This window comes from Microtus ochrogaster, chromosome 22, assembly GCF_000317375.1.
Source record: "Microtus ochrogaster isolate Prairie Vole_2 chromosome 22, MicOch1.0, whole genome shotgun sequence".
Taxonomy (NCBI): domain Eukaryota; kingdom Metazoa; phylum Chordata; class Mammalia; order Rodentia; family Cricetidae; genus Microtus; species Microtus ochrogaster.
The window spans coordinates 249,569-262,564 of NC_022023.1; the positions used below are offsets into that span (position 1 = coordinate 249,569).

Consider the following 12,996-nt stretch of genomic DNA (forward strand, 5'->3'; position numbering starts at 1 on the left):
TAGATAGATAGATAGATAGATAGATAGATAGATAGATAGATAGATGATAGATAGATAGATAGATAGATAGATAGATAGATAGACAGACAGACAGATAGATGAGAGGGAGAGAGAAGGAAGGAGGGAGGGGGAAGGAAGGAGGGAGAGAGAGAGGCCTGTTTACAGAAAAGACAAGTAGCTGGGTTGTCAAGGGCAAAGGGGGAGATACAGTGGAAGGATTCAGCCACAGTCAGGGTACAGAGCTGTGTCAGCACTCAAGAGTTTAAACAAGGTATTTAGGAAGTCAGTTCTAACTTTCAAAGATTAGTTCAAGCAGGCAAAGTGGTACTTGCTTGCTTATAGACTCAACATTCAAGAGGCTGAGATGGAGGATCCCCTGAACCCAGGAATTTGAGGCCAGTTAGGGTAACACAACAAAATCTTTCTCAAAGTATAAAAATAAGGGGTTAGGAGATAGCTCAGTTGGTAAAGGGCCTGTTGTGTAAGCAGGAGGACATGCCTGTGGATCTCCGGCATTCCCCTAAGAAGCCAGGTGTGGAGCTGAGCCTGTAATCCCTGTGGGGACGGAGGTGGAGACAGGTGGAGCCTTGTAGCTCATTGGCTAGATTGTGAGCTGACCTGGATTAATGAGCTCCAGGTTCAGTGAGAGGAAGTCTCAAAAAATAAGATAGGTGGTTGATAAAAAAAAAAAAATTTCAAAGCCAGGCTGTGGTGGAGCATGCCTTTAAACCCAGCACTCAGGAGGCAGAGGCAGGCAGATCACTGTGAATTCGAGACCAGCATGGTCTACAGAGCTAGTTCCAGGAAAACTAGGGCTATTGCACAGAGAAACCATGCATCCCAAAACAAACAAGCAAAACAAAACGAAAAAAAGAAAATCTTCAAATTCAATTTGTCATCATACAAATGAGTGCACACATCACGTACATGAGACAAAATCCAAATGACCTGGGAGCAATGAGCATAGTATAGGGTAGGGAGATGGGACCCTAACCCACAAAATGTCTAGTGATACCAGCCAATCCATAAATGGCAGAATTAACATAAAAATGAACTGCTCTACAGCTGGTACCAAAAGCTTTGATTCCAGAGACGGGCTACTTTAGTCATGCGGCCCTGTAAAGCAGGCTGGGGCTGTGGTCTGTACTGGGGTCCACGGGAGGTACATGGTTTCCCCTGAGGCCCTGAGTAGGATGGGAGGGGGCAGATAGAGAGGGAAGTGATGGGAGAGGAGGATTCTGCCGAGGAATGGTGCAAAGGAGGCAGACAGCCCTCCCACAAGCTCTCAGCTTATTCCTGAAATAGTCGCAGGCCAGACAGGCGTGAACAAGACCACTGAGCGGTTGCGAAAGGGGGTGTGGCAAGGTCTGTGCATGCCAAATAGATGACCTTGAAGTGAAGGATTCGGTGAGCATCTCTGGATGGGTCACCTGTCCCATCACCATGGCAACAGAGCTGTTCTAAGGACCTGATGCTGCTTCTGGTCAGGTTGCCTCATAGCACATCTGATCACAGCACTTCCCCTTACGCGAGTGTTCTCCGCCTTCCCAACGCTGAAACCCTTTAGTTCCTCACATTGTGGTGACCCCAACCATAAAATTATTTTCGTTGTTACTTCATAACTATAATTTTGCTACTGTTTTGAATTATAATGTAAACATCTGTGTTTTCTGGTGGTCTTAGGAAACCTCTGTGAAAAGGTCATTTGACCCCCAAGGGGTCAAGATTCACAGCTGAGAAACACTGCCTTACCTGGAGGAAAACTTCCTCACCTCTGTTAAAGCAAAAGGTTTGGGCAGGCTGTGCTCTGGTGATGAATTACTAAATGTCTCATTGGATGGGCAGCACACATGGCATCTGGTTAAAAATAAATAATTCTGCACCAAATAATTGTGCCTTTAAAGAAAGTACAACTGCCTTACGGAAGTGGGACTGCCTTTTCCCGATATCTGCCACAGTCCCTAGCCAGGGCAATGAGACATTCCTCCCCACTGGCACCAGCTTGGCACAGTCACTTGCTGACCCTTCCTTCCCTATGAAGGATTAGACAGGGGCCATCCTGGCATTCACTGTATAGATTAGACTGTCTTCCAACTCACAGAAATCTGTCTGTCTCTGCCTTTGCAGAGTTGTGTCTGGAAGATATGTGGTACTTCCAAACAGAAGCTTTAAAATCCAGCTCATGTTTGCCATTTCTGTCTTATTCCCCCTTCCATGAGGCTGGTAAATCCCCAGTGGTGGCTACTCTGCCAGGCTGGGTTCCAATCTGGATTGGAGACCAGCTACAGCGTACGTTCAGCCAATCCCACACAAACATGTGATGTGGTAAACCATCGCTGTCTCCAAGGTTCAGGGGTCGCTGACTACGAAGCGTAACTCAGCCTGAGCTTATTAAAAGACAGAACAGCAAAGTGACAGTCCCGATTCTAGCTACATGTTTACTTTTATCAAACAAGTTCCCCGTTCTGGGCCTCAGTTTCCCCTTTAACAGAGTCATGAAGTTGAATCAGCAGCTCATCGACATCTGCTCTGTAAATGTGCACTAGTATTTCACTCCTCGTCCCTGTCAAGTTCTTTTCTTCTACTAATCATAAGGAAAAGCTGTCACTGAGGAAAACCTCATTTATATTTTCTGAGATCCCTTTGATTGATATCTTATGATACATTCATGTCTCAAGCACACTACTGACTGGATATTGACAACTGTTTATAGCTACATATCCTATGTCTCTTAAAGCCGCTGGCACAGCATCCTTTCCCACTAGAGACAAGTACAGCCATGATTTTCCCTGCTGTTGACTGGCCTTACAGAATGGTTGGCCTTTTGAACTCCTGGCCTAAGAAAGAGTCTTGCCAGGCCAGATATCTGTTCTCCAGGCATGTGTGGATACAACGGGTATTTGAGGATGCTCACCCAGGGTTCAGCAAGCTCTCGGATTTTCTGAGCTTCCGCATCATTAACAAAGTCATGGTAGAGAACCACAAAGGGCCGCAGGTGAATGACCTCCTTGCGGGCGGGCTGGAGCAGCAGGTAGGGGCTGGAATTGGTCTCATAGGAGCAGTAGAGGCTGGGGATTTGGTAGTGTGTGGGCTGGAAGGAAAAAGTAGAGTTCATGTAAAAAAAGAAAGGTCAAGACTCCTGGGAGCCACGGCACAAAAACTGGAATTGGGGGGTAACAGAAGATTGAGTCCCTTGGGTATTGTTTGGTAAGTTGTATTGCCTTTAAGGCATCAGTTTTCCCCTCAAATTATCCCAACTCCAGCCAATCAGCCCCTTTCCCTTTCTCTGAGGGACCCCACCTGGGAGCCCAGGGTCTGGCATAGCTCCTCGTACGTGTCTCTGGTTTGCAGGTGGGGCACGTTGGGTCTCTGAATGACAACTTCAGTCGCCTCCTGACGAGTGCTCTCTGCCAAGAGTCTTTCGTATTTCAACACGTTCCTGGCCATCCTCTTATTACCTGGATCTGGGGGAGAGCCAAACAGGAAACCACATAGATGAACAAATCTGGCCCCAGGAAGAATGCTCAAGAGCTCCTGCTGCGGGGTGTGCCGGCACGTCTTTAACCACAGCTTTCAGGAGACAGAGGCAGGAGGGCTCTGTGAGTTCCAGGCCAGCCAGGGCTACAGGGTGAAGAAAGAAAAGGGAGGGAGGGAAAAAAATAAAGCGAGCAAGCCTTCTTGGAGCGACTTAAATAGCATCCCATGTCGGTGTCTGTCCCCTGAAAGAGCATCTGGCATTAAAAGCTGACTGGTCTGTGTCTGCTGGACCTGAGGGATGGCTGCTGTCATGCTTAGACAGGGGACCATGATGGTCAGTTCTATGTTAGAAAAGAAGTTTTACCCATCCATCCATCCGTCCACTCACTTACCAGTTCACTAATAAATGTTTAAAACCGTGTCCTATGCCAGATACTGTGCTAGGCTCACCTCCTGGAGCACAGCATCCAGTAACTACTTGAAAGAGAACATGGCAAGCAAGAGGAGTGGAAGGAAGCTCAGTGGTCACCTAGAGTACAGGCCCAAACTGTTCTTCATATATATATATATTTGTGTGTGTGCTCACAGAGTGGGGGTGTTACATGTATGTGAGCATGTGTGTGAGCCCTTGTGTGTGCTTTTGGAGGCCAGAGAGAATGTTGGGTGTCTTCCTCAGCTGCTGTCCACCTTATTCTCTTGAGACATGGTCTCTCACTGACCCTGGAGTTACTCGGGTTTCTTCTGTCTCTGTACCCACCCTTTCCAAGTCCAGCTCTGGTGTTACAGGCAGGGTGTATGTGGCAGTGGGAGCGGGGCGGTGGGGGTCATGCCCAGCTTTTACACGGCTGCCTAGGATCCAAACTCAGGAACAAACGCTTGTGCAGCAAATGCTCTTACCAGGGCCATCTCCCCAGCTCCCTGTCTTTGGAGAACTGTAAGCATATCCATTCTCAGCTCCACTAGATCTCTGGGAATGATCCTCAGAATCCCTCCAGGGGCTGAAGGATGGCTCAGTGGTTAAGAATGCTTTCTACTCTTTCAGAGGACCACAGATGAGTACCCATCGCCCACATCAGGCAGCTCACAACCACCTGTAACTCCAGTTCCAAGGCAGCTGACACCCTCTTCTGGACGCCTCTGGCACACACATGTGCACACACACACACACACACACACATACGCACACACACATGCACGCATGCACAACACACACACGCCCACACGCACACAAGCACATGCACACATACACACACATGTGCACATGCAGGGACACATGCACACACATGCATGCACGCACACACACACACGCACACACACACACACACACACATGGAAGGATGTACATGCATTAGAGGCTTGACACTATTGTCAAGAATCATCCTCCATTGCTCTTCCACCTTATTCACTGAGGCAGGGTCTCAATTGAACCCAGAGCTGCTGGATTTATATAGTTTTGCTAGTAACCTTGTTCTGGAGATCTCTTGTTTCCCTGCTGCCTCTGAAGGCTGGAATCACAAGTCCGCCATCACACACACCCAGCATCTTATGTGGGCTTCAGTCAGTCCACACTCTGATCCTTACGCTTGCAAGCTAAGTGCTTCAATAAGAGTCACCACCCCAGCCGCTTAAATTCTTTATACTACTAATTACTCTTGTGTTTCCAGGTCACGGAGTGACTTCCATATCCTGTTCTTTGTCAAGGTATCAGAAAGAAAAAAGCTCTCTCTCAGTGGATGATTCCAGGATCCCTTTAGATCCCCAAAATCCACAGATGCTCAGATCCTGTTTATAAAATAGTATAGTGTTTGCAGAAAGCTTATGCACACCACCAACATACTTTAAATCATCTCTATTTATAATACCTAGCATAATGTAAATGCTGTATTACACAAGTAAGGAGATCATTGTTACACTGCACTGCTTAGGGAACAATAATGACAGAAAAGGCTATTGTTTTTGACCAGACACAGTATTTTTTTATACAAAGTAGATTAAATTCGTGGATACAGAACCCAGAAATGGAGGACCGAACACACTAGGTGGATTCATTTAAAAGTTACAAATAATTGCAGTTTAAAAGCACTCCACAGAGGCTCATGCGTGTGGGTTCAGTTACCAGCACCCACATGGTGGCTCACAACCATCTGTAACTCCAGTTCCAGAGGACCTGACACCTTCTTCTGATCTCCATGAGCACCAAGCACGCACATGGTGCACAGTCACACACATAAAATGAAATAAAAATTTAAAAAGAAGCCCTTAAACATTTGGTGATAATAGTGACTTTACATCTTATTTGAGTAGCTAAATACTTAAAGGAAAATCTAGAAATTTTATGCAGAAATCTTGAAGCTGAGCTTCTCAGCATCTTCTCCTTTTGCTGTTGACATAAAGCATTCCCTAAAGGGGCTGAAGCCGGGCTGGGCAGGATGCCTGCATAGCCAAGTGAGCTGTGGCTTTAGGGGAAGAACTGATAGCTCTCAGTGAACAGCCCTCTGATTCACTCCCTTCTCACAGACACAGTGCACATTGACTTTATTCATTCCTGGGTTCCCTTCCAAAACCTGGGTCTCCAAACCGCCTCTGAAGAACCTGGCTCTAAACTTGTTCCCGTCAAAAGAACAAGTTGGGAAGGGGCAGGTTGACATCTTCTAAGCATTTTTCCAACTAACTCATGAATTTCTCCCTTTCAATGATCTGTGTATAAATAAAACGAGATTAGAATAATAAAAAAGAACGGCTGAGGCCTGGGAGGTGGCTCACAGAATGCTTGCAGTGAAAGCAAGGGAGCCTGAGTTCAGGGACCCAGCACCCACATGGCCACCCACCTGTACTTGAAATCCCAGCTTTAGGGGGGTGAAGACAGACAGATTGTGGTACCTTGGGAGGTTGCTAGCCAGACAGCTTAGACAAAGCCCTGAACTTCAGGTTCAATCAAAGACCATCTTCAAAAATAAGTAGAGGAACTGCAGGGATGGCTCAGTGGTTAAGAGCCTTGATTTTTCTCCTAGAGAATCTGGGTTCGATTCCACCCACACAGCAGCTCAAAACTGTCTGTAATTCTAGTTCCAGAGAATCTGATGTCTTCTGACTTTCTCAGGAATCAGGCATGCAAGTGGTTCACATACAGACAGACAAAATACTCCTACATATAAAAATACTCATAAAGCAAAAATAAAATTCAATAAAGCAAGACACCCAGTGTCCTCCCCTGGTCTCTGCATGCATGAACATAGGCATGTGCATTGGCACACACACACACATACACATGTGTGCACACACACGTGCAAACCCATACACACATGCGTGCATATACATGTGCGTGCGCACGCACGCACGCGTGCACACACACACACACACACACTAGACTTCACTTGCAAGAAGAATTAAAGGTCGGGCAGAAGTGAGATGGGTAATGTATGCCTTAGCGTCACTTACTGTAGAGAAGGAACTCTCGGGAGAGGTTGAGGGCACATGAAACATTTCCTGCCTTATTAAAAAAGAAAAGAAAGAAAATGTCAACAGAAATAAAGATAGTTTCTCTAATCTAATCACTGACTAGTTTTAAAAACTATAAAATATTCTTACTGCAGTAGATAATAAGGTTCACTGAAATAGGCAATGGGCTAGAAATGCAGAGGATTTGTGGGTTTTGCTGTTGTTGTTTTTGCAGCCCTGTTACAAATCAAATCTCCTTATTAACCAATATGTTATTACCACTCTCACCAGCAAAGGGAGAAAGAAAACTCAGGGTGAGTGTGGCTGGGTTGCTGCATAGCTTGGTGGTGAATTGCTTGTTGAGTATGTGCCTGAATTTAATCCACGAGTACCACCAAAAGGAAAAAAGAATGAGGAGAGGAGGAGGGGAAGGAGGAGGAAGAGGAGGAGGAGAAGGAGGAAGAGGAAAAAGAGGAGCAGTTGAGAAATTCTAGCAAAATACAGTTTATTCTTATTCTCCAGGATTAGTGCTTCCCAGAGTCTAGAGAGTAGGAGGAAAGCAAAAGAAAAACTAAAATGAATATGGTCAGATGTGTAGGAACTAGCTGTCTCTAGCCATGCAGCCTCATCATGGTCGAGGCACCTAAGTCTGAGGAAGCAAATTCCACATAGGAAGACTGCATTCTGCTGCAGAAAACTGACCAGTTGACAGGAATATACAGAAACAGAATTCCTTAAACTTTTAGCATGCTAAAATGTCACTCTAATGATAGAAGCAATAATAATCACATTGTAAAATATATGAGATAAAAAAAAACATCACACCACCGAAACCCACCCACTTCAAGCACTTTCAAGGCTGTACAATTGGTGAGAAATGAGGTTAGTCATACAGAAAGATGGAAGCTGCCATATTTAGGGCAGGGATGACCATGTGTGACACAGCAGGCAGCAGATCAACAGTACCCAGGGAAGATGGGAGCTGCAGGAGGCCTCAGGTTGGTACAATGGAATGAAGATGTCAACTCTGCAGCCAATGACCACATCACAGCTGGATTCAGTGTCAGGTGGGAGAGGATAATCAAACTCCTCCCTTCGTGGCAACGTTATGGTATGTTATCAGCGATGAGCCACGAGTCAGTGAGAGTGCAGGGTGTTCTCCATTGACTGGGTCCCATCAAACACCTATGTGCTGCCGCTATAACAAGTAAGTGAGAGATGAAGACAGCAAAGTGGTCCATGCGTTGGTTAGCACTCTAGACTTAGATTCAGACGTGGATTCTAAGTCTGCCCCTATGAGCTCCCTGGTACTTTAAGAATTTTTTAGGAGCTTGATTTACTTATATTAAATCTATGGTGATAATAAAATAATGGCCTTACATTTGGTACCCCCGGGAAGATGAAACAAACCAGAAAGTGATGTAGAACATTGTACTGCCTGTGGTAAAAATGAGTTTCATCACCCTAATACCTGGAAACAGGCAAAAGCCAGGTAATCCAGGGCGTCATCCAGACTGGCCTCATCCTCCGTCTTCCACTGTCCATAAGATGTTCGGAAAAGACTGACAGCTTCCTCCAGCCACGGAATGGCATGGTAGTAATCCCCCATGTCGTAGGCCACCTGCAGGGACACAGCCGCCACAGCTTTAGTCCACAGTCAGAAAATAAATCATCTGATTATTCACAGGATGAGGCCTCTGGACCCCCACAAGCCTAGCTTTACTTTCTAATTAGTTTTATTCTGTTTAATATCTGTTATCTAGTAATAGTATATGACATTGTACTTATGGAGAGAAAATGGGGTTCTTGCATTTGAGAAATTTATGATCTAGGAGACAGACAGATGAACTCAAGTATGTGCATTGTGGGACAGAATGGTGCCAGGGCTTTAAGGCTTTACAATGCCTAATGTACTGTGGAGGCATAGAGAAGGAAGGGGCTTGGGGTCTCAGCAGAGTTACAGAGTAGCACCTGAGACAGACCTTTCTTGAAGAAGGAAAAGGAGCCCAGTGGGTCACTGAGCATGTAGGCTTTTTCTCCTGAGAGCACTGAATCCTGGAGGCTATGAACACACCAATCACCACAATACAGCACATCCACCACTGTAACGAGGGCGGACATTGGGAATGCTGTCGGTTCTGATTAAAAGCTGGAGCACAGCACAACATGGCTGCCTGTGCCAGACCTAGCTCCTTACAGCTAAGTAGAACATCAGGCCTTTGGGGAGAGTTTCCTGGAAGTCAATACTGAAGCAACATGGAATTATAAGGTCACCGAGTTGGAACAACTCTTACAAAATGATCTCACTGAGGTGTGACTGCCAATCAGGGTAGGACCTAGAGTTGCCGCCAACGTGCATGCCAAACAATAGAGCGGCTCCCTTCTCAAGTCTGCCTTTAGCCTGGGGTGTTGTCTTGTCGGTTCTTTACACATTTCTTATTTGTACAAAAGGTTGAACTGAATAATAATAATATTAACAACAGTAACCTAACTTTTTCCCTGTCAAATTAACTGTGAGTGTTGTGTGAATATGTACATATGTATGGTATGTTTATTTATTTATATCTCTGTGTTTGCTGTATGTATGCATGTGTATGCATGGCATATGTATTCATATGTGTGTGGTATATTATGTGGTATATAGTGTGTATATGTGGTATATGTGTGTATGTGGTGTATGTGTATATGGGCGTATTATGAAATGTGCATGTGGTGTGTGGTATCTATATATGTGGGGACAGTGTATATGGTATGTGTGTATGTAGTATGTATGTGTGTGCAATATGTATGTGTAGTTTGTGTGGTATATTTGTGTGTATATGTATGTGTATAGTATGTATATGTGTATTTGTGATGTATGTGGTATATATGTATATACATGTGTGTGGTATATACGTGTATGTGTGTTATGTATGTATGTAGTATGTATGTGTGTAATATGTATATGCATATGTGTAGTATGTGTGGTATTTTTGTGTGTATATGTGGTATGTGTGTAGTATGTATATATGTATTTGATGATGTGTGTGGTATATATGCATATATATGTATGTGGTATGTATTGTGTGGTATATACGTATATGTGTGTAGTATGTATGTATGTGGTATGTATGTTTGTGGTATAATGTATGTGTGTATGTATGTGATGCTGGAGATTAAACCCAGAGTTCCATGTGTGCTAGGGAGCTACATCCCAGTCCTAATCATTTTGCTGATATTTTCACGGGGATTTTCAAGTTCTAGAATATGGTAGATTGACATAACTGGAATTCTTTCAAACATGTCAAAATGTCTAGTAAGTTAAATATTCAGAAATTTTAAACAAAATAAAAAAGCATGAAGTTACATGTTTTCAAAGGAAAAAATTAAATGCCAGGTGGCAGAAACAAAAACCTAGCTGAAAATTTAAGCAGTGAGCACATTAGCAGATGCTTATGCCATGTAGGATGTGGGAGGCTGAGGCCAGCCTGGGCTACAGAATGAGACAAAATGGAAAATGAACAACAAAAATAAGTAGCCAGGGACACAATAAAAATGCTAATAGCAGCTTCCTCACGGCAGCTCAGACAGGAAGGAGTCTGAGGATATACCAACAGGAGCCTAAATAAAAAGTTTACAATTTATCCACACCATAGATCAACGAAAATGAACTACAGGCTGGAGAGATGGCTCAGCAGTTAAGAACACAGGCTTCTCTTGAAGAGGACCTGGGTTGAATTCCCATTATTCCTATGGAGGCTCACAACCATCTGTAACTCCAGTTCCAGGAATCTGATGCCCTCTTCTGACCTCGGAAGGCACCTGGCACGTGGTGCACAGACATGCACGTGACCAACACATTTATACACACAAAATAAAGTAAATAAATCCTTTTAAATGAACTACCAAATACACACAACATCCCAAAGTGTAAGCTGCAGAGTGAAGAAGCCAACCTCAGAAGCTCAGTTCCTGCTTGGTGAAGGACACTGGTAACCCGGAGAGCAGTAAGGTGTAGGAATGAGAGGGGAAAACTGGTAAATAAATATAGCCAAATTTGAAAATGTATTTCACCTCATTTATAGCTATTTGGTGTTGTTCTATATACCACCCTTACATTTGAAATGCATGGTCTTTTAAATAAATACAGAAATAAAGATTTCCAGCAAGACTTTCAGGAAGTTGGCTTACTAAATTTTCAGTATATGACTTAAAGTTTTCAATATATAGTCAAGACGTTTCATTAGCAAGCATTTGCTGGTACTGTGCACCCAGCTGCTTGAACTAGCCATGCGCACGACTGGGCTGTGGTTCTGCTTAGGACCACACAGAGAGAAACAGGAAGCAGAGAGGGTCGTTGTGTATAGATCCGTGAAACTAATTCCCCAAGCTTGGAACTGGGACCCAAGAAGTCCACTGTTAAATCTGCTAATGAACTTGGTGTGGGCAGGCAGGAGGAAACAAGAACAATTTTCTTCAGGAAGCATCTTCAAAAGGAAAACAAAACCATTAATTAAGCTGGGTAGTGGTGGTGCACACCTTTAATCCCAGCACTCAGAGTCAGAGACAGGTGGATCTCTGTGAGTTCGAGTCCAACCTGTTCTACAAGAGCTAGTTCCAGGACAGTCAGGACTATTATACAGAGAAACCCTGTCTTGAAAAACCAAAATAATAATAATAATAATAATAATAATAATAATAATAGACCCTATGCATTTTGAAGGCTAAGGCTGGCAAAGAGTATATTATAAAACAACTCAGTATGACAAAAATTAACTAAATACATCTATGGGAGATTCCTGAGGTCTAATTTCCTCAAATAATATCAATGCGCACAGCCTAGGTTGTGATTTTCGCCTTGCTGTGAGATAATGTTCTTGTACACTGTAAATATTTGTCACTCATAATGGTTTAATAAAATGCTAATTGGCCAGTAGCCAGGCAAGAAGCATATGTGGGGCAACCAGACTAGGAGAATTCTGGGAAGAGGAAAAGCAGAGAATCAGTCACCAGTCAGATGCAAAGGAAGTAAGATGAGAATGCCTTACTGATAAAAGGTACCAAGCCACATGGCTAAACATAGACAAGACTTATGGGTTAATTTAACTTGTAAGAACTAGTTAATAATAAGCCTGAGCTAATAGGCCAAATAGTTTATAACTAATATAAATCTCTGTGTGTTTCTTTGGGACTGAACAACAGCGGGACGGAGCAGGACAGAAACTTTCTTCTGTATCACATAATTTATGTCCAACATCCTGGCATTTTTAATTAAACCATTTCATATGTGAAGGATGTAGCTCAGTTAGCAGAGTGCTTGACTAGCATGCATGACACCCTGGGTTTGATCCCCAGCACTGCCGAAACTGGGCATGGTGTGAGCTCAACATTGGAGAGGTGGAGGCAGGAAGACACTGGCAAGCTTAACACTGGCCTGGGATACATGATACCTTTTTAGAAATAGAGAAAAGCTATTCATGCTCAAGAATATCTTAATATCTGATGATTTCTCTTTCCCATGGCAAGAGCATGGGATTTAGAGCTAAAAGACAAGTCTCAAAATTGGTTCTGTTACTTTGTGTTATGCAGTCTTAGTGATCTAACCTGTCTGAACCTTGGTTTCCACTTCTGAAAAAAGGAGCAATATCAAATTTTCAAGGTTTACCACAAGCATAAGGAATACACAAAGACAGCTGAGACACAGCTAATCCGTAAGAAGGTAGACCTCAGCAGTTGGTCCTCTTTGCATGTCACCTTGCCTATGTGGAAGCAGTCATCCGCTGTGAGGGAGAAGAGTTGCCTGGGACTGTATAGGTCAGTGATGGAGGAGCCCGTGACCCTCTGGAAGACACCCTGGGCCAGGCCCTTCACGTTGAGCATGTATACATCCTGCAGGCGCATCAGGGCTCTCGCTGCTCCCTCAAGGTCCTCAAAAGCGGGAAGGTCTTTCTCCACCTTCTCATAACCATCCTTCAGGGCTGTAAAAGTAGTAAGACTGTATCCCAGTCTCCAAACACAGTAAAGTAGTAAGACTGTATCCCAGCCTCCAAACACAGTAAAGTAGTAAGACTGTATCCCAGCCTCCAAACACAGTAAAGTAGT

General features: G+C 44.1%; 1 protein-coding gene across 1 annotated transcript in view; it reads right to left on the reverse strand.

Annotated features, from left to right (window-relative positions):
- P4ha3 (prolyl 4-hydroxylase subunit alpha 3) overlaps positions 1-12,996 on the reverse strand; it is a 33,753-nt gene that overhangs the window by 11,745 nt on the left and 9,012 nt on the right. Inside the window, exons 4-8 of the mRNA XM_013350112.2 lie at positions 12,649-12,872; positions 8,387-8,536; positions 6,916-6,967; positions 3,301-3,464; positions 2,915-3,091 (exon numbers count right to left, since the gene is read on the reverse strand). Of these exons, the coding sequence (XP_013205566.1) occupies positions 2,915-3,091; positions 3,301-3,464; positions 6,916-6,967; positions 8,387-8,536; positions 12,649-12,872 (767 nt within the window). The remainder of the gene's footprint in view (positions 1-2,914; positions 3,092-3,300; positions 3,465-6,915; positions 6,968-8,386; positions 8,537-12,648; positions 12,873-12,996) is intronic.